The sequence below is a fragment of the Podarcis raffonei genome, chromosome 14, assembly GCF_027172205.1.
Source record: "Podarcis raffonei isolate rPodRaf1 chromosome 14, rPodRaf1.pri, whole genome shotgun sequence".
NCBI lineage: Eukaryota > Metazoa > Chordata > Lepidosauria > Squamata > Lacertidae > Podarcis > Podarcis raffonei.
This window is the reverse complement of record NC_070615.1, coordinates 52,800,635-52,827,772: the sequence shown is the minus strand read 5'-3', so window position 1 is coordinate 52,827,772 and position 27,138 is coordinate 52,800,635. Positions and strand designations below refer to the sequence as shown.

At 45.3% G+C, this 27,138-nt stretch overlaps 1 protein-coding gene across 1 annotated transcript; it reads right to left on the bottom strand.

Annotated features, from left to right (window-relative positions):
- Nucleotides 1–123: 123 nt before the first annotated feature.
- ADCY9 (adenylate cyclase 9) lies at nucleotides 124–27,138 on the bottom strand. The gene is made up of 12 exons (XM_053364078.1): nucleotides 25,198–27,138; nucleotides 22,419–22,591; nucleotides 17,935–18,039; nucleotides 16,798–17,015; nucleotides 14,793–14,895; nucleotides 12,840–13,048; nucleotides 12,161–12,320; nucleotides 11,175–11,323; nucleotides 10,701–10,742; nucleotides 9,584–9,625; nucleotides 8,419–8,460; nucleotides 124–7,157 (listed from the first exon to the last, which is right to left on the bottom strand). Exons 1-12 carry the CDS (start codon nucleotides 27,068–27,070, stop codon nucleotides 5,966–5,968), a joined length of 4,308 nt encoding a protein of 1,435 aa, XP_053220053.1. The 5' UTR covers nucleotides 27,071–27,138; the 3' UTR covers nucleotides 124–5,965.

The window sequence follows — 27,138 nt, the reverse complement described above, 5'->3', positions numbered from 1 at the left end:
TCTTGGGAAACACATGCAGGTAAATCCAGCCCACTTATCCCTCGGGAGAACGAGCGTTTCCACAAAGTGGCACGTGAATCGCAAGTATCTACCAAATTTAAGATGGCGCAAAGGAATCTCCAGTACAGGAAAACCGTTTAATATACAATTGATTACAGATCTGCAGTAACAAGTCAAAGTGAATGTGTATATTTACCTTCTATATACATATAGTATTCCACACATACTTTTGTGTGTGTGTGTGTGTGTCTTTAGAGCCAGACGTATGCAGGCTATTTACAGTTAAGCTACTGTAGTGAAGGACGGCCTTTGGCACTCCCAGCAAGCAAAACTCTGTGAAGCCACTGCCTCCTCCTCCTCCTCCTCCTCCTCCTCGCCTGGTGTGGGGAGGGGCCTGCTCTTCCTTTCTGCAGGGAGGGCAAGACAATGTCAACCAGAGTAGTGGACGCAGAAAAAGGAGGAGAAAGCTGGATGGTTTTCTGCTCACACCTGCGCCCGCAAGGACAGAATTTGGGGCATTTCCCCATTGACACCAATACTGAATGGAGGCAATATTCCAGGAAAGCCCTTCTTCAAGGCAGACCAGGAGCTGATAGGCACCTGAAGGACAATACTGTGGTGTGTGTTTTTTCACAAAATGAAAGGAGTTTCAAGTTGCTTTCATCTTTTGCCTCTCCCAAGTTTCTCAGCACACCAGGCTAAAATGATGAAAAATAGGGGAGGCTCGTTTGTGCATATCAAATACTGAAATAGTGTTGCATAGGCTGCCTAAAGGCTGGCACCCTTCTCCCCCCCCCCCCAGTAACTAGTAGTTTATTCAACACAAAGCCTCAGGGCCAGTAACAGCATTATCTCAAAACCAAATAAAAATATAAATACACATTAAAATACAACCGTACATGTCTAAAACAACCCTGTAGATACTGCTGGTGAAGAACACCAGTGTGAACCGTCTTGGATGGTTTGCAGAGGACTCTCGTTCTCCACCAGGAGGAGCTTTCTGAGAAGGGAAAGTCAGGCTCCAAAGGACCAGCCCAACAGAAGGCCTCTCTCTCCAGCCTCCCCACCGAGGGCTAAAGAAACAAAAGGGTTGCTTTGCGTCAGCCAGGAAGATAGAGTCAGAGGTGGCCTTGGACCCGCAAAGCTGCTTCCAGCATTTCCCGCTCAGTCGGCACCTGACCCAGGCCCAGGACTTGCCCTGTCCTGCTGACCGATTCTTTCCAGCGGCTCTTTGCAAGTATGCAAAGCCCAGGCCAGTTAAGAGTTTCTGAAGGGTATTGCCATCAAAATAAGGAGTTGGCTTTAAATCATCAGGTCCTGAGAAGTGAAGAGCCAGGCTCCCTCTCCATGGCAGCAACCGGAGGGTGGGAAGAGGGGAGCGTGCAGCCTCCGTGGCCCTAGAAGGGGACCAAAGCCTTCAGCACCTCAAGGAACGGGCACCCTGGACAGAGGCAGAGGGAGTCGTCCTGCGGAGACAACGCCACAGGCCTGCCACTCTGCTTGTTTAGGTGGAGTTCCCCTCCCCCATCTCATTAAGGCTTTGGGCTTTTTATTACTTCTGTTTGTCCTCGTGACGTTGAGGCAACAACCTTAAAGCTGCTGCCCCAAAGGGATGCTTTGGAGCCCTTGGTTTACATTGCTGCTATATTTCCAGGAAGTCCTGTTTGGCTATGGCTACTGCAGAAGCAGGATGCTGGCCTGGCCAGGTGGGAGAACGGCTGAAGTCAGAGAGATGAAGGCAGGAGTGCAGCTGCGGTGCATAAACCAACCAGTATTTACACGCAAGATACACTAGCCTTAGGCTCATTTCTAAGAGGAGAAGCTAATGCCTCAGAGACCCAGGAAGTGCCTAGAAGAAATGCTTTCTGCTTTAGGATGCTTCTCCCCAGGTAAGTGGGGGGATGGGGCATATTGCAGGTACAGGCATGAGGAGCGTGGGATGGGGGGAGGAGAGAATGGAGAAGAGGCAGTAAAGAGCTCTGTGGGACACTCAGCAGGACACCAAGAGCTCCTCCTCCCACCAACTGGACCTGAGTGGGAATAAGTGCCCAGAATGCTGCCTCTATGTGGGGCAGATGGAGGAGGAGGGGCTGGTGGCCACTGCCTTTCAGCTCACAGGAGGGGCAAGGAGAGGGTGGGGCTCCCAAGAGCGGCCAAAGTCACACAGGCACCCTTTCCTCCACCTTGCACACCCAGCCCTCAGAGACACCCCTCCAGCTCCTGTGGAAGAAAAAGGGAAGCCACCGATCTCATCATGTGGCTCTGCTAGGAAGCCAAATGGCAACAAGCCTCCAGTGACAAGTTAAAAGAGCCTTTGGAGAAGAAGCCAAGTGCATTGTTTCTATTTATATATAGTCAGCGGAAAGTAAGTTCTAAATAATTAAGTAGTTATTTAGTCCTTAAAAGGTGCTTTGTCTCATTGATTTCTGTAGGACTGAAGCAGGCCTCAATGAGTGAGGTTGAATAAAAAGCCTCATTTACTGCTTTCAGAGACCTTGGAGCACAGCAGGAGAACAGAACTTGCTCTCTTTGGAGCACTTCCTTGTGCATCCCAAAACTTTGTTGCCAAGGAGTTGGCAGCAGAAGACCTAGGCTTCTGCAAACCTCGCCTCCCCCTGCCTTCGCCCTCCGATATTTCCTTCTGCCACCCCACTTCCCAGCCCAACTCTAGCTAAAATATCTGTTTGTGGTGTGAGCAAGGTCCTTTTAGTGCCAAGTCAATTAGCATCATTAGTTCCAGAGCCCTGGAAATAAGGTTTCTGCTGAAAAAACCCAAAATGACATCCCTGGCTCATGTCCAGCCCGATCTTCAAAGGAACAACTGCCTCCTTTGCATGCCACTACTTGCTCCCTCACCAGGCGTGTGTATTTACCGCTAGGTAAATCATCTTGCATTATTGCTACCAACGTAGCGCTCCAGTTTTATTGCTATAATTTTAGGCATGGTGTGACGAACCGGTGGCCCTCCAGCTGCTGCTGGGATTCCCATCCGCCCCAGCAACGAGCCTGGCCGATGCGCAGGGGTGATGGGAATTGGAGCCTAGCAACATCTGGTGGGCTCCTTCAGGTTCCCCACCCCTGCATCCACCAAGGCCTAAAGTACAGGCAACAAGCCTTCGGGGACCGTTCCATAGGCAAGCAGCAGAAGAGCTCCCTACTACCTCTGCGTATTTTGCCTGGCAAATAAAATGCTTTTGGGGAGGTATGTGAAAAAGCAACGATATGCAAGGTGCTTTGAAGGCAACGTCCCACTGCAGGTAACCCTGTTGCCGAGAGCAGCCCATGAATTCACACAAAGAGCAGCTGAGATGCTGCTATTTCAGCATCCAGGATGAAGCAGACACCAATCAGAGCCTTTAAAATTCAAGCTGAACATACCTTTCATGTGCCCAGCCAGAGAAAGAGCAAGCCAACCCCTGCCCTATGACTAAAGACATCACCTGCCTGGCAGAGAGCAAGATACATTTGCCAAGGGCCTGAAGCACCTACACAAATTAAAGAAATAAAATAAAAGACTCCAACCATTTGAGCGTTTTTTACACTGCAAAGAGCTGGTCTCAGGAACATCCCCCCAAGATGCAGTAATTGCAGTCTTTTTATAAAAGCAAATAGCCAAATTCCTTGTGGCTAGAAATCTGCAAGTTTCCAACAATTCTCACAACTGAGAGAAGCAGGTCACACATTAAGACAGCTGGCCCCAAAGCCTCTCATGCTCACAGGACCAGATCCGCCACAAGCCATCATCCTTGCTGGCTATTATCAGTGTCCTTAAACTTTCCTCTTCTGACTTTTAGCTCTTGTTGAACCCCAGCTCTGTTCTGTATGCTGCAGATGGCCTGGAAACACCTTGGGACTAAATCAGCTCAGCTGTGGAGAAAACAGCAGTTCAGTTGAGAAACCAGAAGCTAGAATCCTGGCGATTACCTTTGAAGGTTTCTTTGATTTGACTGAGGCAAGAGAAGTTTACAAAATGATACTAATCTTCTGGAAAGCCAAACTCAAGGAACAGCCTCCTCCTACACATTTTAGTCACAATTAAGTCCACTGCATACGCTGGAGTTACTACCTAGTAAATGTGCTTAGGCTTGCAGCCACAGCGGAGGCTAGTACTGTACAGTTCTTGGGGCTGAAGAAAGAAAGATTGTTTTTAACTACATATTGAGAACCGTGCAGCATTGTCCTCCTAGACCCAGCCTGCACTGGAAATTCACTACCCCTGTCTTGGTTCAGCCCCAAAGGCTTTTATCGAAAGATGCACGAATTACAATGCTGCTCAGTGAGGGTGTCGGAATGTGAGACATACAGAAGAGAGAGTGGCCCACAGAAAAGGTATTCTATGTGCTATCAAGCAAAAGCCCCTTTATGATCATAAATTCCAGGGATGCTCTTAACAACTGAGCCAAAAGAAAGAGAGTGTGGCTTTAGTTTTAAAGAAGATTAGCATGTGAACAAAATAACAGAAGTGACCAGCTGATGAGAATGGTCATAGTTGTCCATTTCACTCCAAAGGTCAGAACACAGGAGATGCTAGCTTTTTACTGGACCAATTTAGGTTGCAGGATAAGAAAGTGCAAGAGGAAGTATTCTATGAAACAACAAACTTTCTAACCCTAAAGTACTTTAACCCTTTTCACGTCTTCTAAACTTGCAAAAACGTAGAACAGCCCCTACTTTATTCTGCATGTGTATTTGTGGGGCAGATTTATGCTTGGCTCCATCACCTTTAGGTGAATCACAAAATTTGGCTGCATTAAGAGTCAAACACGTTTGACTCTTCATTCAGTAATACAACAGGAGTGAAAATGCAAAAGGAAAGATTGTCAAAGGGAGTTCATTCTGACTGAATCCACACAATAAAGCGCTGAAGGCTTATGATCTCCCTACTCTTGTGCTTTTCAGCTCTGAACAGACTTCTCATTCCAGCTCCCACAAAGGGCAAACACAATAAGGGCGAAATATGTGCCCCAACCCTGCTAAGTCAGCCACGTCTGACAGCTTGAGTGCTGTTGGCACCAACTGTGCCTAAAGAAAGGCTGGACTGAGTATGCAGACACGCTTAATGGGCACCTGCCTTCAATTGGCACCACTGCTTACAATCCCTACTGCCCCCTCAAATACAGAATTAAGGGGGAAGGGAGGAATAAAAAGGAAGGGAGAAAATCCCCTATCATTTATTATCTTTCTCTTAGGCCTGACCAGATTGAGAGAAAACCGTTTCACCCAAATGCTCAGAAGTCCCTCCTGGCAGAGGTCAGAACCGAAACACCTGAGGCTGAGATTGGCCACGCTTCTGCCGCTGGAGCACTGTGCAGCCAGCGCCAATCCCCACACAGCAGAGGCCTGTGGGGTGAATGGCAAGAGGCCACATGTCCCAGAACACACAAGGGCACTTGAGTCTGATTATGGCAAACAGAACAGCCCACGGATCACTTCAGGTAAGTGCTGGACTGCCAAGGCAAGCTCCCTGCTCCTCCTCCTCCTCCAGCTGCCCAGGGGGCAACTCTGCCAACTCCTCTCTCACCTCAAATCATCTTCCCTTAGTGGCTGTTTGGGTCAGTCAGGTAAACATGCATTTGTCTGTGTTTACATACAAAAGGCTTAACATAATAGGCAAAACAAAAACAAAATAGTAGTGCCAGTGAGAAACAATAAAAATGATATAACCACGGCTTATCCATCAAACATATGGTCAACTTTGTGCCTCTGTTCCTAGACAAGGAGTCCAGCAGAGTCTATCTGAAGGCACTTGATGTCTCATCTCAGCTGAAAGACTGTTCCAAGGGGACCTGGGGGTGAGAGAGGCACAAAAGCCCTGGCACACCAGTGACCCCCTCGGATCCCATTGCAAAGTGAAGTCAGATGACAGAGCCGTCCAGCCACTCCCTCTCCTGCCCCCTCCTCCAGGAGTACACAGCCTGCCGAGAGCACCTGCGTTCTTGTAGACAGAGCAGACCACTCCAGCGCATCATACGCTCCGCGAGTTATTCAGCTTAGTCAGCTCACTGGTCTCACCGGGACCTGCTTCTTTGCAGTCATTTTTCTCAACAGACTTACCAAACCTACGCCCATCCTCTGGCTTCACTGTCTCTTTTGGGAGATTCTTGAAAGAGGGGAGCCCGCCCTTGAGCTCCAAATTATGGTCCGAGACGTGGGGCATCTTGTCCAAATTCTGTACAGAAGGCACCAGGTTGGTGATCTCATCCGTCGGAGACCGCCCAATGCTGCCATCCACTTGAACACGGATGTCTGGAGATATAGATAACTGGTGGTGGGGGACGATGCCGTTGTCCATGCACTTAGGGTACAGGAAGGTCTTCATCTGCCCCTTGCCCTTCACGTTCACCGTCCCCCTGTAATCAAAGTCATACCCCATTTTGTTCAGGATGCGGTAGCTCTCTTCGCTCACCTGGATGCGACACTCCACTCCGGTCGTGTCCATCCTGCTGGCGATGTTCACAGTGTCACCCCAAATATCATACAGGAGCTTGGTGGTGCCAATGACCCCGGCAGTCAGGGGGCCGTGGTTGAAGCCAATCCGCAGTTTGAAATTGAACCACAGCATGTTGTTGTTAAAGTCATCAACCACTCGCATCATTTCTTTGGCAAATTCGAAGAGGGTTTGCAAGTGGCCGTGCGGGCTGTTGCTGTCTTGGCACTGGGACGTGTTCAGGCCAGAGGCGGCCATATACGTGGCCCCGATGGTCTTGATCTTCTCGATGTTGCTGTAGTCAGGCTTACTCAGCAGCTCGTCAAAGTCCCCGATCAGCTCGTTCAGGACTCGGTAGCACTCCTTGCCTCCTTCGTAGTTCTCCTCGTAGAACTCGCTGAAGTTCACGATGCTGGCAAAGATCACGCCACCACTGTCGTGGTTTTTGGAGTAGCTCTGTGAGACTTTCAGCTGCTCCGCCACGTGGTAGGGAATGATATTCCGCAGCAGCCAGTCCGCCTGGTCCCTCATGCTCTGGATTTTGGTGCGGTGAAGGTCGGCTTCCACGTCTCCATGGTAATGCAGGCGGTAGCTCACTTCAAACTCACGGTTTAAGAACCAAACCAGGAGGAGGAGAAGGAAGAAGCCCAGAATCACTTCATGGCCAATCAGGTCTGCTGGCCTCCTGAAGTCTTTCAAGGTTGATTGGTAGCATGGATTCCTTATGGAACTGGAGTTAATTTTTTAAAGAAAATATAGACACACGCACATACACAGAGTAAATGTAAAAAAGAAAAGAAAAAAGCATCTATACGTTTTCTCTGTTCTTATATTCCTATATACTAATCACAAGCACACAACGTTACTCTATTTTAAAATGTTATTCTATTTTAAAATATGATTTTCTAGTCCCTCATGGCAACAGAGACAATTATGACAACTTCATATGCGCAGGACCAAACTAGACATTGTGTCATTCACACAATGGGACTCTCTTCATTTTGGAGTGGGGGGAGTGGAGATTCAGATCAGGACTGCTGTGGTGAGCAAAGATCCAGACCACCCACCCACCCACACTGCCTAGTTTCTTTTTCAAAAATGTTTTATTGTTTTATTCATTTCAATGGGTATATTTCAAGTAAAACATAGTTGAATAAAACCTAAAACTCTTTTGAAGTTTTATCACTCAGATACAAATCATTTAACTAAATATATGCAAATAAAACACAAAATGAGCAAACCAAATAAAATTCTGTGCTGCCATCAAAAGGCAAACAATCGAATCCTTATTCTTCAAATATTTATTTTAGCTGGTACAGTGATACCTTAGTTTTCGAACGTAATCCATTCTGGAAGACCGTTCGAGTTCTGAAACGGAAAACTCAATACAGAAGCCGCGTTTCATGTTTGACTTCCAAGGCGGGTTAAAAAATGAAGCATTTACTTCCGGGTTTACGGCATTCGAAAACTGAAACTTTTGTCAACAGAGACATTCGAAAACTGAGGTACCACTGTATACAGATTTAAGAGGGCCAATTGGGTCCTGATAGTATATCATGTTTCACAATTTTCTGAACCCTCTAAAAATCCCACAATTCATTTGCAGGTTCACCACTTATGTCATGATGTACCAGTTTTGTTCCAATCCAGATTTTCTTCAATTGCTATTTACTTTCCCTCTCCCTACCACCTCCCCCCCCCCCTCTCTCACACACATACACGGATAGTGTCACAATTAGTCACTACTTGGGTAAATCACATCATGTCCAGTTTGGTCCTCAGATGTCAAATAAAGTATTCTGTCAGACTTAGAGACTCATCCTAAGTTTTCATGTGAGTCTGTTTAACCTTCATCTGTCACAGTTATCTGCAGATTAATATGTCTATGACTGACTAATCTAACTGCACCACTCTCTACATTTCAGAAATATGAATGATCAAGCAAGCAAAGGAAAAACACAAAAAACTGGGAACTAGGTATCAATTCTTACCTATAGTTCTGTTCTAACTGAAGATGGGAGATTTCTGTGGAGCTGAAATCCAAATATAGCAAAACATCAACAGAAATGAATAGGAGAGGTAATAATTGCAGGATTTAGTGAGCTTAATCTACATTTAGAATTTCCATTTCTTAGTCCCAGGGATTCCACTGGAGTTTTACCTATATATAGCTTGGTGGCTTCAGACATTCACCACGAAGTGATGAAAATAATGAAGTTTGATGTTGATCAAGCCCTTAAATGAAAAACCATTTGCTTAAGTCTGAAAACAGCTACTTCTGTTCTTGCCATTATTTAGGGTACAGACACATGGTGAGCGTTTCTTCTCCTCACTTTCGCTTCTGTGACACCACATATACCAGGCTTCAAAACTAGCACCGATGTAGGCACACACTGCATTTCTTCTTTACTTTAAATCCAGGTAACTGTTATGGTAATTTCTCTAGTTTATTTGGCATTTTTTTACAGTCACCTTTGGTTGTTCCTGAGCTAAATTCTGAAGCAGGCTGCTGATGTCTAACTCTTTGGACATGGAGATCAGTGTACAGTTGACATTTTTTAGTGTTTCTAATCAATACACAAGCAAGGTTTTATAGCATACAGTGGTACCCTGGTTCTCAAACGCCTTGGTACCTAAATGCCTTGGTTCTCAAACGCTGAAAACCCAGAAGTAAGTGTTCTGGTTTTCGAACATTTTTCAGAAGCCGAACGTCTGATGTGGCTGTCGGCTGCTGTTCCCGGGGCACCTGCACCAATCAGAAGCTGTGCCTTGGTTTCTGAACATTTTGGAATTTAAATGGACTTCCGGAATGGTTTAGTGCTTTTGTTTTTGCTATTTATTTTGCGTTTTTGTCTTTGAGGCTTTTTTGGTTAATTTGTTTTTATGACTGTATGGAACCCAGTTCAGATACTGACTGATTGTGTGACTGTGGAAATGGATTAAAAAAACCCATCCAAACAATGACTATCATCAGTGCACAGATGCTTTGGTTTTGGAACGGACTTGCAGAACAGATTAAGTTTGAGAACCAACCACTGTAATAGTTTTAAATAACAGTTCCTTTAAAGCTTTTAAAAAAATTGTTATAGCTCTTCCTTTAAGCCTTTGAGGAGAAAGCAGAAAGTGCAAGGAAGACTGCTAGATGCTAATGATTACCTGATGTTCTGTGTAGAGTTGAAGATTTCCATGGAGCTGAAACTGAAATGCAAGAAGCACTGGATCAGCAAGAAAATTCACAGGCCACTATTCCCACTGCAGCAACAGCCGCTTGACAAAACGTGACTCTGCCCTGATGCATCAGTTACTGCATCAGGCATTTCTTCAGAAACGGGCAATGAGCCTCATGTATGTCTGCTGTCTCCAAGGTTGACATGTTACAGCTTCTTAGTCCGTGTCAGGTAACCAGGTCTACAAGATGGTCCTTAATGTGTTTAGTTCAATTCACATGAAAAGGCCATTTTAACACCTGCATAGTGCATGTTTTATGAGCATGGTGGTTGTGTAGAACCAAACGGGGAAAATGTTCTGGAAGGCCTGTAAACACCACCTTGGTAGCCAAGATAAATTCAGGACGAATTGGCAGTCGCTGCCAAAATCAGCTCACATTATGTTTATGCTACAGTACCCTAGCTAACAGGACCAGTGGTAAGGGATGATGGGAATTGTAGTCTGAAAAACATCTGGAGGGCCGAGTTTGCCTATGCCTGGCATAAAGGCTCTACAGGCTGTGCTGTAGGCTAGTGCAGTCTAAAAATGCACTGGAATTGGCCGTTCTGGCATTTTTTACATTCTTTTTTGGTATCCCTACATCAAACCACTCACACAGGCTCTCTTTTGGGCCTGTGGATCAGGACAGTGGTAGGGCAAGTTCAGGCTGGAGGCTCCAAGTGCCCACTGACCCGATATACAAACTGGTCACCTTACAAATGATCTAAGTAAAAACTGGAGATAATTATCCTCCATTTGGCCGTTTCCATTTTCCTTACACCAAACAATAATGGGCAGGACGCAAGGAACCTCAAATCCAAGCTTAAACCAAAAAGGAAAAGGCATAGGCATCCACCTGATGGCTATCATGCAGCAAAGCATGATGACTTCAGATACAGAGTACCAGAGCTTCTCAAAACCATGTGAATATAACCTGGGGGTGGGGTAGAAGGAGAAAGCAATTGTTCAAGGTCTAAAAATGCTGCTGGTTGATATAAAGACTTAGGGAAAAGGCTGCCAGGCTCAGTAATAGCCAGAAACGAAAGGAAATCCAATGAACGCTTACCTAAAGTTCTTTACTGATTCAATATATGATTCCTCCACAGAGCTGAAACAAAAACGCAAGAGACAGACAACAACAAATCAAAAGCATGGAGAAGAAAAAGAACAGTTGCAAAAAACACCCCTCAAAAAGAGAAAAATGAAACACCCCTCCTGGCTGCCACTCTCCAAATCTCATTCTGGGCTGCTAGATACCCATTCTGACACGGAGTTATACACCAGCCTCAATCCTCCTTCCCCCCAGGGGTTAACCACATTACTTCACAAAACGTCAAAGTATACATCTGATGGCTAAAGTGGCAGCACTTCTAATCAACAAAGACACCTGGTGAATCTGTTTGCAGGTGGATGAGCCAGAAGAACACCTATTTCACTCCAGCTTCCTGATGATGCTCTCCAAGACTCCTCACTGTGGAAAAGATACTGTCCCAACTCACAGGCAACAGGCAGGCAGCACCACTTTTCCTCAAAGGCTCACCTGTCAGGGCACAGGGGCACCCACAGCAAAACTAGCAAGACTCCTCCAACAAGAGTGGCCAGAGATGATCTCATCCAGGAGCTGAGCTGGCAGAAGTTACAGTACTGGACAATAGTGATGAGAATTGCAGAACACATAAACATGGTATACTGCAACAAACAGAAACAGCAGCTATTAGTCATATATGATCTATTGGAATGGGATGTCTAAGTAAATGCACAGGAATCCACTTTTTTCTTTTTTTAATGGCTGTGGCCACGAAACCAAAATTTCACTAGTCATTATGCCTCCCCTCAGGGCCGGATTTAGGTTTGATGAGGCCCTAAGCTTACTGAAGGTAATGGGGCCCTTTATATGTCCAGCTGTCCTTTGTCAACAACAAATTGTCACTGTTTATTGTGTTGAATATATGCATATATGAATATACACTGTTGCGGTATGTAGGTTTTATTTTATTTGTTTTTTATCTTATATTTTGGAAATGTACATCCAGGTTTTTCCCCGTTAATTTTTTTTTTTGGGGGGGGCCAAGAGAGTGGGGCCCTAAGCTATAGCTTGTTTACATGTAAATCTGGCACTGCCTCCCCTCTTCAGGCTCACAAGACCGCTCACTCCCTTTAACGTATGTTGGCTTCGCATGCAGTCAGCCTCTCCAACGCTGCCTATTCTCTCTCCTTTGAAGAATGAAGCACCCCATAGCCAGCTCACCAGAACTGGCGGGCCCTAGCCTGCTAGGCACTTCCTTTCCCATCTCCCTCAGCACTGCTTCCAACTCCTCTCGGGAAGAAAGCAACCTGCATACTTTTGGGCACCCAGGGAAGATCTACCCACCAACGTTTCTGGTAACTGAATTTTGAAAGAAAGAAAGAAAGCGAGAGAGCCAATTTGTGGTTCTCAACCTCGATCCTCTACCTGCTTCCTCCCAGGATATAGTGGGAGCACAGAAAAACCAGTCCAGTTATGGGATTCAGCAATGTACGACTTACATAAATGTTTGTTTCAAATTCCAAGCTGAAGTGTGAGAAGACTGCGACAGCGGGGAGAGAGATCCAAACGGCACCAATGAAGTGTCGCGGCAACCAGCCGGCAATCCCCTCCAACAACCGTTTTGTGCAAGCCATTACGTCCTCCAGAAAGAACACCATTCTGAAAACAACACACATCCAAGTCAGTCAGTGTAGCCGCTTCTATCTATGACAGAACTGAGCCTAGAAAGGCAAAGAAGCGGAGGGGAATGGTTTTGCAAGTCTCTCTGTATAGCTGCCACTTCACTCAGAGCGGGCCTCTACGTAAGGAAATGGCATGCTTGATTTCCTCTCTTAATCAGACTAGCAGTGGCAGCCCCGCCATTTTGCTGGATCCTGCTCTCTTCCCTTTCCTGTCATGTTCTCACCTTTAGGGTGCCTTACACGTTTAATTATGTCCAAAGTGACCCGTGGGTTTTGCCTGGCCTAGGGTGGACCACTAGAACAAATCTGAGAGTCCTGGCTCACCTCTAAGTGGTGAAAGGAGGAGTCTGTTTTCCATACAACAGAGCTACGAAGGCCCTCACAGAACTCTCTATCCCATTCTTAGCTATTCCCATTTAAAATCCAAGAAGCAGGCCCTGCCTCTGCTGCTATCCTACGCGCCCTGTGAGAGTGATCCAGATTCTGCCTCATTTACCTAATGGAGACGATAAGGGACAGCACCTCTAGCAGGATGGCAATGACCACCACAACCACTGCTGCAGGTGGGGGAGGAGTTGCAGCCATCCCATGCTTCAGGAAGCAGGTGACAGAGAGGATGAGGAAGACTGTTGTGGACAGCAAAACATCCAGAAGTGAACTAAAGGTAGCACTGGCGAAGGTCTTCACGGGGGTGTTCCTCATAACCTGTTTCAGATAAAGGCAAAAAGAACAGAATGAGGCAGTGCACCAATATGTGGGTGCCCTCTTTCTTTCTTGTTTGTCTTTTAAGGAGAATCAAATCCAGTATGGGCATTTCTGTCAAATACGATGGCACAGACAGAGCTTTTGGGGGTGGGAGACAGAAGGAAGGTGTTACATTATTTAATAAAATGTATATACCACCTGTTCAACTGAAGACCTCCAAGCTATTTACAAAGAGCAATATAATATTTTTTAAAAATACAGATATAAAACAAACAGTACAATTATTTTTTTTACATATGAATAACTCATCACTGATTCTGTCCATTTGTATGCTTTATTTCCTTGGGTTAAAAAATTCTCTTTTACCCTCCTTTGGCCTTCCTTCAGTATAATAGGGTAAAAGGGATATTTTTTTTAACCCAAGGAAATAAAGCGTACTATTTCTGTTCCTCCCGGCTCTGGAGTGAAGCTTCCCAGCAGCTTCCCCCTCTGTCCCTGTCCTCAACCTTCTTGCTTTCCTTCCATCCTCTTACTGTACCCCCACACTCCCATCCTCTAGGCTCCGCTTTGCCCCAAACTGTCACCCTTACCTGCTTTCTTGTTCTCAGCTTGGGAAATGCAGCCAGCTGCCTTTTTATTCTCCAGCTGTGTGCATTCCTCAGCTCTGACTGCATTGCTAGGAGCTCTCCTTCCGGGAGGCCACTCAGTCCAGCTGCCAGCTGCTAAGTTGCCTTCAGACAGTATCTTATATCCCACACTCTCAACAGCAACTTATTGCAGTGCTGAATGCAGGGGGCAGCTGCAGCTTTGGGGTCTTCAAAAGGCCCTGTGAGGGGACTATTCACCAGAATCGGTGATAGTGTAATAAAACACGAGGGATTTCAGCAACGCAAATTTAGACTGGATATTAGGAACTACCTTACAAACAATTTAAGAAGAGGCAAAGCTCCCATGACTGTTGAGAAACTCCCCCAGGGTAACAGTGCATGTTCAGGATGGTTTAAGGATGGAGAACCTTTACAGTGTGATGGACCTTTGTCCTATCTTTTGCCTACATAAAGGATGTTCAGGTGCTGTCACACAAAAGATGGAGCAGGCTCATTTTCTCCTGCTCCAGGGTAGGACTCGAACCCATGGCTTCAAGTTACAAGGAAGGAGATTCCGACTCAACATCAGGAAGAACTTTCTGACAGTAAAGAGCTGTTCAGCGGTGGAATGGATTCCCTTGGACTCACTGGAGGTTTTTAAGCAGAGGTTGGATGGCCACCTGTCATGGATTCTTTAGTTGAGATTCTTGCATTGCAGGGGAGTGGCCAAAGGACCCTTGGGATCCGTTACAACTCTACAGCTCTATGATTCTATGGTTCCTGCAACAGCGTATGGTTCTCTATCCTTAAACCATCTTGGCATCAAGTTCAGTAACTGCCCAAAAAGGAACCGAGTACAAACCATCACATCCTCCAAAACAACTCCTAAAAGCCACAGACATGAAGGAGTTAAAGCATCTCTCTCCCCTCCTACAAAGCTCCAAATGTATGTTCAGAAGTATGAATTCAGAACCCTGGGGAAAAAGCAACCAGGCTGGGTGAGATTAAGAGCAGAGGACAACGATAAAGCACCCTCCCTCCACAAAACGCAACACTCCAGGACTACTTTTCAGTGAAAAATGAAAAATTAGCACTTCATTAGTTTGCTTCTCAGAGACAACCAGAACATACACAATACACAACACACACAAACACACCTCTTCTTGATAGCTGCTCCTATAGTTCATCTCCAATTCCTGATCCAGGAAGTTCAGGCTCAGTCTGTTAATGGGCGGCTTAAAAAAATAGTCTTTCATCAAGCTAGAGGAAGAATGGGAAAGAGTTTACTTCTGCACAGTTATCATCTGAAGAAACAATTCCTAATGTTCCATTTCCAGGTTACTTCTTGGTTGAGCAACTGCTCTTAGTCTCTCACTATTCGGTATCTGTGTCCACACAAGGAAGGAAGGCAGTGCTCAGAATATTTCCATCAGGTAGACAGAGCCAATTCTAATTTTGTCCCTATCCTCCCCCCTACTGGATTGTGTAATGGCAACACTGAGACAGAGGAAGAGGAGGAGGAGGAGGAGAAGAAGAAAGAAGAAGCTGACAGTGTGTGCTACCCGCTGGACTGTGAAGTAAGAAAGCAGGCAGGCAGGGACTGGCTGAGGGAGATTCTGGCATTGCAGGTGGTTGGACTACCAGCCTCCAGCGGAGCTACAATTACGGTGAAGCATAACAGCAGAATGATCCACCTATGTCTTGCAGGTAACTCGACTTCTGAGACAACCCCCCTTCTATATGGGAAATGTTGTCCCATGTTGTCCCCAAGGACTGCACACATCGCTTGCACAATTTACAGATTCAAAGTCTCACCACGGATGGCACTAACGTCCTGCAAGTTATGAGGTGGCATGTTACTTCCTTCGTGCATAGACCTATTGTGTTTTAATTTGTTGGAAGCTGCCCAGAGGGCCTGGGGCAACCCAGTCAGATGGGCGGCAGAATAATAATTTCCATTTACACTAAGATGGGGAGCAAGCCTGTGCAGCAAAATGTAAACCCAATTTGCACAAACTGTTGGGGTATGCAGAAATGGCAGAACTTACTGGAAGGTTAAGATGTTGCATACCATCTTTGCAACACCCATATAAGGTAGCCCAGTATTATTATCCACACATGCAGATGGAGGACAAAGGCTGAGAGGTGAGTAACCTAGCAAGTTAATGCAGAACATGAATTTAGAACTGGGAACTACTTTGCTCCCAACTCATGCTCACAGCCACTCTATCACACCAGGTCTCAGGGATGCTGCTGTGCCCACTAGGGTACCCTTGTCAAAGCAGGGGAGAAACACCAAAACCCCTGGAGAGCCCAGCTGCTTCGCTGGGGCTTGACTGCTCATGGCCAACTGCCCACCTAACAAGGTGCTGCTTAGACAAAGCTCACAGTCGCCTCCTGAAAATATTTATTTAAAAACTGTGACTAGTTATTTAAGAATATGTGAAGAACCCTGATGGATCAGACCAAACAGCTATTTAATCCAACATCCCATTTCCCACAGGGGCCAAAGGGAGAACACGAGGGCCCTCGCCCCAATGTTGTTTCACAGCAACTGGTATTCAAAGCCTGTTTCCCCAAAGGTAGTACATTTTCTTGCCTCATCCCATTTTAAAGCCAGCTAAGTGGATGACTGCCACAATATCACGTGGGAGTGAAATCCAGTTTAACTGTGTGCTGTGTGATGACTCTACTGGGTTTTTGTACAGGAGGTTGGGGAAAACTTAAGTCCACCCAGTTTCTCTACACAATGCATAATCTTATGTACCTCTGTAATGGTAAACTAAAAAGCACCATATGTTGCAAACTTTCCCTTGATCACTCTGATTGCCCTTTTCTGACCCTCTTCCAGCTCTACAGTCATTGTTTCTGAGGTGAGGTGGCAAGAACGCCAAGCAGTACTCCGAGTGTGGTTGCACTGCAGATTTGTATGACAGCAGTAACATATCAGCAGTTTAATTTTCAGTCCCTTTTCTAACGATCCCCAACATGGATTTTGCTTTTTTCACAGCTACTATGCACTGCACTGGGTCCATATTTACACTGAGCTATCCACCACGAGATCAATACCCCTTTCCTATTCAGTTGCTGCTAGTTCAGACCCCACCAGTGTGTATTGAAGCTGGGATTCCCCCCACTCCCCACCACATCCATCATTCTCACCTGTCTTCTTTTATCACGTCAACAAAGTGAGCGTCCGTTTTCTCCCTGATGTTTTTGAAGCGCAGTGGCAGAAGTGGTGACTGGTCCAAGCTCACGCCAACCCATCTTCCTTTCTCCTGCAACATTTCATAAAGGGATGTTTGGCTGTTGCTCAGCTTCTCCTCTTGTGGAGGACTTAGAAGACCATTCTGGGACTTTGGACTGCATCCTCCAGGGCCCTGATTCAGATCAAAGGAGGGGCAAAAGCACAAAGAGACAGAGTGATCGTGCCATTCTATTGTTCATCCTCAAGAAATTTTGACAGAAAAACTGCCTCGGCTCAAACAGTTTATAATTTGGAGTGAGAAAGCCTGCAAGCTTTCTTTTTTCAACAATTTTCAGGTTTGTAAACAGAACCAAACAATTAAGACAGAAGAAAATTTCAGGATAAAATTATTTTTATGCACATTATTTGTTGTTTTGCAAGTCAAAACACCCCTTGTCTGAAACAGAAGGGATGATATTCAACTAAATTTTATGCAGCGTAGAGCTACTGAAATTTATGGACCTAACTTAGCCATGTTCATTAATTTCAATGTATCTCTATTTAAAACTTATGTAATACTATCAAAGATTTTCACAACACTGTGCAACCTACACTTTTTGCCCCAAACTAGCTAGTGATGTTCACGGGGATCTGAGTACAAGATGTATTGGTCTCTTATCCAATTAAGGCACACTGGCTCCACACAAAATCAGTGGCATGATCAAACATTATTTTACTTATTATTTACTTATTAAATTCCTACGCCACCTTTTATCTGATACCTGGGCCAGCACTGGTTTTTGTTTTTTTAAAAAATTTACTCTTCTACAAACATGGATTGGAGGAAGCTAGATAAGGCTAGTCATGGAACTTTGTTGCTGGCTCTAATGTGTTACACCACTAACAGCTAATAGTTGAAAATGACCAGTTTGAAGCACCCAAGCGCAACTTCTGGAAGTATACAGATCAGTTCTGGAAATGGAATTCTGTATGTCAGTGGTTAAGTCAGTTTTCTCTTGAGACTACCCTAAGTGAGTTTCCAAATCTTGGACTTACCACATGAATGGGGCAGGGGAGCTAGAGAAGAATGTAAGCTGATAAATTAGTGTTACCTTTGTGCTGTTTTTACGTTCATCCTGGCCCCCATTTTGGATAGCTCCTTCCTCTATACTTGCAGCAGAAGCAGATGCCAATGTAGTATTGCATGAAGGGCATGTCTGGAAGCCAAAAGAGAAAAACACTGCAAGATTAATGTGTCTCTTTTAAGTAGCACTGACACTGTAAATCTTAGCATGTCCAGTCTGTATAAATTTCAGGATTCTTGGCAAAAGGTTTCTCAAATGCAGTCCATGGGATGTTGCCAACAGGTTGCACAGCACACTTAGTTGTCCTTTTTCCTTCCTTGAATATTTGGGAATAGAATTAAAATCACTTGAGTGTAAAGGAAAGTAGTATCACATATGAGAAAAGCTATAACCACTTAATGGAAGCCTAACTATAATTAAACAAAAATACAGTGAATGCACTTGTACTTAGATAATCTGTTTGGAATAATGGAAATGCCATCTTTAAAAAAAGAGAGAGATTCTAGTTCTCACGGCCACAGATACAGAATGTTAAAGCTGAAAACATAGTCCATAAAAGATAGAGAAGCAGCTCTAATTCATCATTTATCTTATTTTTATATCCCGCCTTCCAGCTCACCAGAAGGGACCAGGAGGAAGATCTCAGTTGACACACAATATCAAGAGCCCCTTCCTCACAAGGTGTACTTGTTCAGAAAAGCACAACACACACACACACAATGGCTGCAATGGTTTATAGCAGGGGCAGGACACCAGTGGCCCTCCAGATATGGCTGGACTACAACTCCCATCACCCCTAAACTTTAGCCATGTGGGCAGGGACTGAAGGGAGTTGGAGTCATTTGATGGGAAGGGGGGTGTCATAGGTTACACCATCCGTGGTTTATAGAAACCAGCCCAGTCAGGCAACCATTACAGAAGCCCCAGGCTATTCAAGTGATTTATTGTGTAAGCAAGGTTTGGATATAAAATATCAGAGAAGCATAAAACCTCAAAACCAGTAAAGGAATGGACTCTCAAGTGGTGAAGTTATTTCGCATTTTATAATATAAAACCTCAATCGACAGGAGTGTCAAATTGGCTCTGGTGTTTGGAAAGGCCCCAAATGTTTGTTGCATGGCATACTCTCATACTTCCTTGAAACCCTTAAAGCAGCAGTTATTATACAGCTTCTTAAAAAAAATTGCTGTACCCAAACATTATGGCCAATTATTGCCCAGTCTCCAATATTTCATTTCTGGGTAAGGCAACTGAGTTTATCACAGAGTTTAAGAAATGCATTTGACATATCTAATGCCTGCCTGCACACTGATGTACTCTGAAAATGGTAACATAATAATTCATTGATTTAACCTTGACTCTGGCCACTTTTATGTTAAATGTTAATTTCTCTGCCAGGGCAAAGTTCCAGAGTCTACGGAACTATACTTCAAATGCTAGTTCATCTGTCATTTTCCTGCACTTTTGATCTGTGCAGCTATTAACATAAATGAAAGTAAAAATTTGTGCATTACAATTTCATTCCCCACCCCCACAAATATTTAAATGTATCAGCTGTCAGGAGTGCTACATTTTGCTTTGCGCCAACACCACTTCTTTGAAAACCATGGTCCAATAAGGGACAACCTTCAGACACTCCCAACAGACAGGTATGAATGAGCCTCTTAGTTCTCAACCCCTCCAACAATTCAAACCCACCCCTGGTACCTCCTACAGTGGTGATCTATTTCAGTGAGGACACCAACTATTGCAGAAGTTGACTTCAGAGGCTGCTATCCCTGTATAGATTGCCCTATGCCATTCTTTCTGTTAGTCCTTCAATGAGCCAGATGAATTTTTCATTTAATAATAATAAAAAAATAAAAATAAAAAATAACATTTATTTATACCCTGACCTCCCCAGCCAAGACCCGCCTCAGGGTGGCTAACACAAAAAATATAATACATTAAAAACACAAAATCAAACAATTAGTTTAAAATACAATTCAAATCACATTTAAAATCAAAATAAAATTAAGTGGGAACCCACGAATCATAACCGTAGGGGTAAGGAATTAAAAGTTCACCAGGCCCGGCCACCCGTGCTGGTCCCATAGATAGAAAGAGCCAAGGAGGTCACTTACAATAAAGTACACATTTCGGAGACAAAGCCTCGTGTTGAATGCTCATTCTCCAAAATCAGATGCTTCAAATGAGTGAGGTCCCTTATACCAGTTTCTCTAGTAACTTGGTTTGCTATAAAATAATACAGTTGGTGCAAATGGACCCAGTTAATGTGGAGTGGCAATCCTCTCTACTGACACAGGTTTTCTATTCGTATGATCTTGAACTTCTGTTTCTTCCAGACCATCAATGCTGCCTTTATGGAAGGGTTATCAACCCACTCCAAATTTCTGATAGGTGACTGTCCCAAAATCAATTATTAGATTTCTCTTTTTCAGTCCCTTCCACCGCTACCCACAGCCTTTCCTCTGGCTCAGCCTCATAATAATGCAACAAGCATGGCTCCCCCATCCCACTTGTTTTGCACAATCGTGGGGTTTTCCTTTACCAAGTCAGGTCTTGGCACTTAAAGTGATGTATTTTGTAGCAACCCTTTGCCACACAGAAATAATTTGTGTTTGAATTTCAATACATTAGATTTGGAAGTAAAAGCTGATTTCTGAGAGATCAACCATTAAAAACACTTTCCCTGTGTTGATAATTTGACTTCCATTGATTGAAACCTTTTTTTAGCACAATCCAACCGCTGGAAATAAGTTTAATGGTAATAACGTATATATTGAGATTCCTGCATTGCAGGGGGTTGGAATAGATGACCTTTGGGATCCCTCCCAACACTACAATTCTATGAATGTTTTAAATTCCTGAGGATTATGACGCCAAGGAAGCAATCCATTAATGTGACATAGATATAGGGTGAAGCTCTATATGGTATGCAGCTGTCTCTGACACTCCAGGGCTATACTGAAACACCTTATTCAAGATTCATTATAAATTTGAAGGACAGCCACGCTGCCATAATCCTTAATATTTCATCTGCAATTGCAGATGGAAATAATCATATCCTTTTTTTACTGAAAACACACAATCACATAAAGAACCATAGCCTAAAGTGATGAGGAAAATATTTAACAGACTTGCTATGAATTAAATACCACAGATGCATCAGTTGATACCGACGGCATGTCCGTCCTACCTACATCTCAAATTCAAGGCTGATAACCACCTTATATCTCATTTATTCACCCCTCCCACCACCCTGTGAAGGCTCATACAGGCCAAGATGAACCAAGTATCTACAGAGCAAAGAATATGGGATTTGTACCTAAGCCTCTCAGGGCTACTGACTGCACTTGAAATGGCTCTGGAACACCCTTAACCAGCAAGGTGCACCCCAGATGTTTTTATCACTGCTCCCATCAGCTCCTGCCAACACACAATTGTTTTTAGTCAACAAATAAAAAAACTTATATCCCACCCTTTCTCTCCAAAGGGTGCCAGGGTAGTTAACAGCATAGGGGTGGGGAACCCAGTCTCCAGTATTTTTTATATTAAAAATGTTAATATATATTGCAAATTATTAATAATATATAGTTTGTTCCTTACACAATGTTTCAGTTCAGTTTGAATGTGCTTTGGCTTAATGAAACAGACATCCCCTCCTCCTCCTCACAAGCTCCTTGAGGCAGAGTCCTCCCTTCCTTTTCAAGCTTTTGATACATTTATTGACAATTTTATGAGAAAGTTTAAGTGGTATGATTAAGGCAGGCATTAGAATCAATGGACTCTTGTTTCTCTACCATCACAGCATTTAAGCTAAAGAATGCTTTTATGTTAAAACAAAAGCAAAAGGTTTCTGCTCTGTCACCTGCTTTACTTTGTAAGCAACACACACACAACAATTTCAATCAGTTATTTTTTCCATGCAGGTATCAGAAAAGCAACCCTGAAAAGTGACTGGTTAGCTGGAACAAATATTGCGCTAGGAACAAATGCTTGGAAGAGCACACCAAATTGTGCACAGCTAAGAAGTGTCTCTTCCCACATACATTTGGGGATCCGAAGCCACAAATCGTACTTAAGGATCAGGACCCAAGAACAAGAGTTCCTGCCACCCCCTTGTTCCATTTGCCACCTGCTCCGAGGAACCCAAAGCAGCATTTCCGCACTAACACTGCTGCGGTGAGGGAGGTTGCACTGAGATATGGAGAACTGTCCACCTGGGAAGCTTCATGGCAGAATGGGAATTTGAACCGGGTCTCTCGCAGCCAACCCTCCACTTTAGCTATTACCTCCACGCCGTATGGTTCCCCTCTCATTTTAGGCCTTCATAAGCAATAAAATGAAGAATGAAATCTTTCTGTTTCTCCTTCTTCAAGGATTCAGTGATGCATGTTCCTAGTTCTACTCCAACCACCCAAGTGGCTATTTAATGTCCCCAATGAAAGCTTCTCAAACAAGTTTCTGATTAAAAACCCTTAGAAGTTTGAAGAATACATTTGACAAACCTTGTTTTTTTCCAACTGTCTGAAACCTTTTGCTAAGTTGCCAACATTCTCTGCTGACGAGGTTCCCTGTAACTTGCTTCTGTCTCCTGCTTCTAGACCTGGAAGCAGCATCTGTGAGCAGCTGCAGGGGGGCTCCTTCACTTTCAAACCAGAAATCAGGTATGTTTTCAAACCTACAGGAAAATTACAGTTAACAGAGCTGAAACCATTCTTCCACTACTATCCCTCCTCCCCACTTGTTTGCAGAACCCCTCTCTCAAATGTGCACTCCACTATGACTAGGCAAACCACAGCAGCCAGCTACTACTGCCAGCGAGCCAGCTATTCCCATGGCTCACTTCTCCTCTTGGGAACAGTCAGGCCCATCCTCTGGCAACAAAAAGACATTTCATAAACTGCTCTTAACAGACTCTTGTTTCCCTTTTCCTGCCTTCCCAATCCCTCACAATAAAAAGAAAGGCAAGAATAGGCTTATACAATACAGGGCCGCAGTATTTTACAATCTTTGAATACTGTAGGCATTTCTGTCCCACGCAGTAGCACTTGATTTCATTGGCAAGTGTGAATGTTTGCTTAAAACACACACACACACACACTCTTTACATGTCATGAAGAGTGGGAATCCTGCACCAAGGACTACTGCACTGCAGCATCTGAATAATTGTAAGACTTTTCTCGACTAGCGGAATGCTAGCAGGACTCTGCCCCCCTCCCCACCAGTTTAGCAATGAGGTACAGCCTAAAGGCCTGCAGATTATCTTCCTACAGCAAACATGGTGTCAAAAACATTTAGCAGTAAGCAGAATGGCTTGTGTACACACAGAGGTCCTTCAGGACACAAAGCTGACCCACCACCACTCAAGGTAAGACCCCTTCAACATTTCCAAGGCTGCAACCCTATGCACATCTTAAACAGAAGTCCTGTTGAATTCATTTTCCAGAGGGGAACTATGATAGTTAACTGCAGCAACAAAGACTCCTGCATCTAGTACATCTAGTATACTAACAGTATTCAAAGCTCATTCCTGCATACTTTAATCCCTCTTTCACTAAACTGAGCTGAATCTAAATAAAAGCCATGAGAGCGACATAACCACATTAATTACCTGCAAATGTTTGTTATATTTTCAATATAACACTATACAAAACTTAACCCAATTTAGAACTACCCATAAAATCAGGTTTTTAACTGAATTTATCCAGTATATGCAAGTTAAACATCCATTCAGTGTTAAGTGTGTCGCTGCAGAAAACAAAGGCTTCTCTTTACACAGCACAATGCTCCTCTGCAGGATAGACATAAGAAAATCTTCTAATTATGTCTTATCTTTGTTAAATGCTTAAGTGTACTGCTAGAACAGAAAGTAGGCGCTTTGTGGTAGTCATTCCCATCAAAGGCTTTCTACCACATCGGGAAGAGCCAGAAACCCTTTTTCTTTTTTAAAAAAAGAGAGAGAGAGAGAGAGAGATATTTCACTACAATACTGTATTTGCAACTACTGACCTAAGAGTATTCTGTACTGGAAACACAGACTATAAATGTTATAAAGAAGTAGATATATAATAAACAAATATAAATTAGCCTTGGTGTCCTAGGGTGCAGCATATCTTGTACACTTCTGGGAGCTACAGAATAAACAGCACAGACTTTCTTCAAAAATCAGGCTGCCCTAACAACAGCTGACTTGGTCGAGGTCAAATGACAGTTTAAAATTCAAAACAATTTATACAGATAACAATTACTGGTACCCTTCATCTGCTGTCAAGGAAGGAAGGCTGAGTCCATTACTACATTTAAACTTTCTGCCTTTTAAATTTCACCATGCTAAGAAAACTCAAGAGGAGGAAAGATGGAGACATTTTCCAAGCTGTCTTGAGGAAGCTTCAGCTTTGCACATTTTATGTCATTTTATGCTCCATGCCCCATCTGTTACTCACACTTAGCTGTCTCCCTTCCAGTGCACTCTGCTCTTGCCTACCGTTTCTAAAACTGACTATTAATTAAAACAGTATCAAATACTTCATTTTGGATCACATTCAGCTCTTTCATCTGTTCTTCAGACTCATAAATACAGTACAAAGTACCTGAAACAAAACATTATTAGACTGTTTTCGGAGGAGCATCTAACACATATTCTTTTAAGTTTTGACTTCTATTTGAAATTCATTAAAATATATGCCTTTTCCCTAAAGTATTTGTCAAACCGCCACAAGTTCTCTAAAGAACAGATTTGTAACTGGGTGCCTCAAATCTATTTGTAGCTTCAACAAAATAGGTTAGTACTTTATAAGTCAAGTTCTAACCATTACAACTCACCAAATAGCGGTACTTTTCTGGATAAACCAAAAAGCAAATCTGCCTTAATACGAGGTGTCTGCAGTCTGCTCCTCAGCATGAAGACAAAGTTCTTTTCTGAACGTCATATTTTTTTCTAGAAGCCTATGAATCACTTGAAACCCAAAGTACAGACTATATGAAAGTATATGAACTATAAAATATCTGGCAGACAATTAAAATACAACATTAAAACTGCCCTTTAAAATAATCAGTTTTAAAATCAGAAAGCGTTGCAACCGCCAAGCATATGACATCAAATACCTTATCTTTCATTCCTTGAAGAATCAGCAAGGACAACCTCAAAACTAAAACTCTGAATCTCAGATGTTGTACTTGATGTGTCCAGACTTGCCCATGTCAGCACAACAAGCATAAGAAGCTATGGGAGGAAAGTATTGAAGTATACCAGTTCATTTTAGACACACACACGTATATATATACCTTTAAGCTGGTCTACAACCACACTCTGACCAACACGCTCAGTCACCTTTCCATCCTCCATTTCATAGCGGTCATCTAAGTATTTTGCAGTAGCTTCTGAAATATGGACCTTTCCTGCCACGCCCAGTTGCTCCATAAGGTTGGCCAAGTTGACGTCATTGGACCACACATCGAACTTGAACCTTCTCATCCCCAGAATGCCACACAGGACCGTCCCAGTGTGAACACCAACCCTCATGTTCACCATCTCTTTCTTTTCCTGACAAAACTGCTCAATGGCTTTAATCATGCCCAGCCCCATCTCGATGCAGCAATAAGCATGGTCCTCCCGGGGCTCAGGGCACCCTGCCACGCAGTAGTAACAGTCCCCCAAAGTGCTTATCTTCTCACATTTTGTGTCCTCGCACAGGCGGTCAAAGCGACCAAAGAGATCGTTCAAAAGTCCCACCAGAGCATGCGCAGATTTGTTGGCACTCATTTTTGTGAAGCCCACAATATCCGCAAACAAAATACTGACTTGTTCTATCTGCTGCATTTTAAAAGGACGGAATATGATGGGGTTTTTCTGTATAGAAGGCTTTTTCTTTTTGTTTTTGGGGCTGGAGGTGGAGTGGCGCTTCACGGAGTTCTCGCTTTCGTCGTCCCCCTGCTTCATCAGGTCGTCGGCAATAATCCTGGGCATGACAGAATGGATCATCCTCTCCTTGAGGGCCTTTTCCACCTCCAGGTCTTTGCCGTGCATGATGGACTGCCCCACCTTCAGGAAGGTGCTTCTGGACCGGACTTCCGACATGATGAAGAGGTGGATGCCGGTGGCGTGGATGCACACGTGCAGCAGGGCTTTGCTGAGCAGGTCCCAGGCCAGGAGGCGCTCCCCAAAGGGCGAGAAGCAGCTCTCCTCGCGGAAGTAGTAACCGAAAGTCTCGAAGAGGACCGAGTAGGAGAGGCCCAGCAAGAAGCTCAGGTAGAGGGGCAGGTGCATGACGGTGTAGAGCAGCAGCAGCACCTCGATGCACATGGAGAAGCTGCCCACCTGCGACAGGCAGGGCCCCAACGGCGGCGAGGGCCCGACGGGAGCCCCCCACTCGTCCAGGCCCCCCTCCGCCGCCGGGGGTCCCAGCGCCTGCAGCTGCGGCGCCAGCGTGATGGCGAAGACGAGCAGCACGAGGGCCAGCGAGGTGCGCGCCGGGTGGCGCCCGTAGGCGCGCGTGAAGGTGAAGGCGAAGAAGGCGAGGCAGGCGGCCAGGAAGGCCAGCGCGGGCGCCACGAAGGGGGCCTGCCGCCGCCGCCCTTCTCCGCCGGGGGGGCCCAGCCGCAGCGCGAAGTAGCCGCCCCACAGCAGCCCCGCCGCGCCCAGGTACGAGAGCGCGTAGCGGAAGCGGCGCCGCGTCTGCGGGAAGCAGCGCTCCCGGCAGGCCTCCTCCAGGTTGCTCGAGTCGAACGTGGGGTTCCACCACTGCGCCGAGGCGCGCTCGAACAGCTGCGGGAGCCGCGTCGAGCGCCGCCGGGAGCCCAGGCCCAGCCCGAGGCCCAGCCCCAGGCCGAAGGCGCCGCCGCCGCCGCCGCCCTTGTCTCTCTTCTTGCCCCGGCCGCCTCTCCCTCCGCCCGCCGCCGCCTGGGCCCTCCTGGCCGCCGCCGCCGCCGCCGCGTCTCCCGAGCTGCTGCCGCTGGAGGAGGAGATGCTGGCCTTGGCCGGCTGGGCCCCCGGGGGGCTCCGGGCGCAGATCCTCACAGTGACGCTGCCGCCGCCGCCGCTGCTCGAGTCGCAGCTCACCTCGGTGCTCCGCCGGCGCCGCTGAGGCTGAGGCTGCTGCTGCAGGAGCTGCTGGTGCGCCGACGAGCCCGAGGGCGGCGACGCCGACGACGAGGCCATGGCCGCGGCCCTCCGAGCGCGCCCTTCTCCCTAGGCAGCGGCTCTCAGCGCGGGCCCGACCCTCCGCT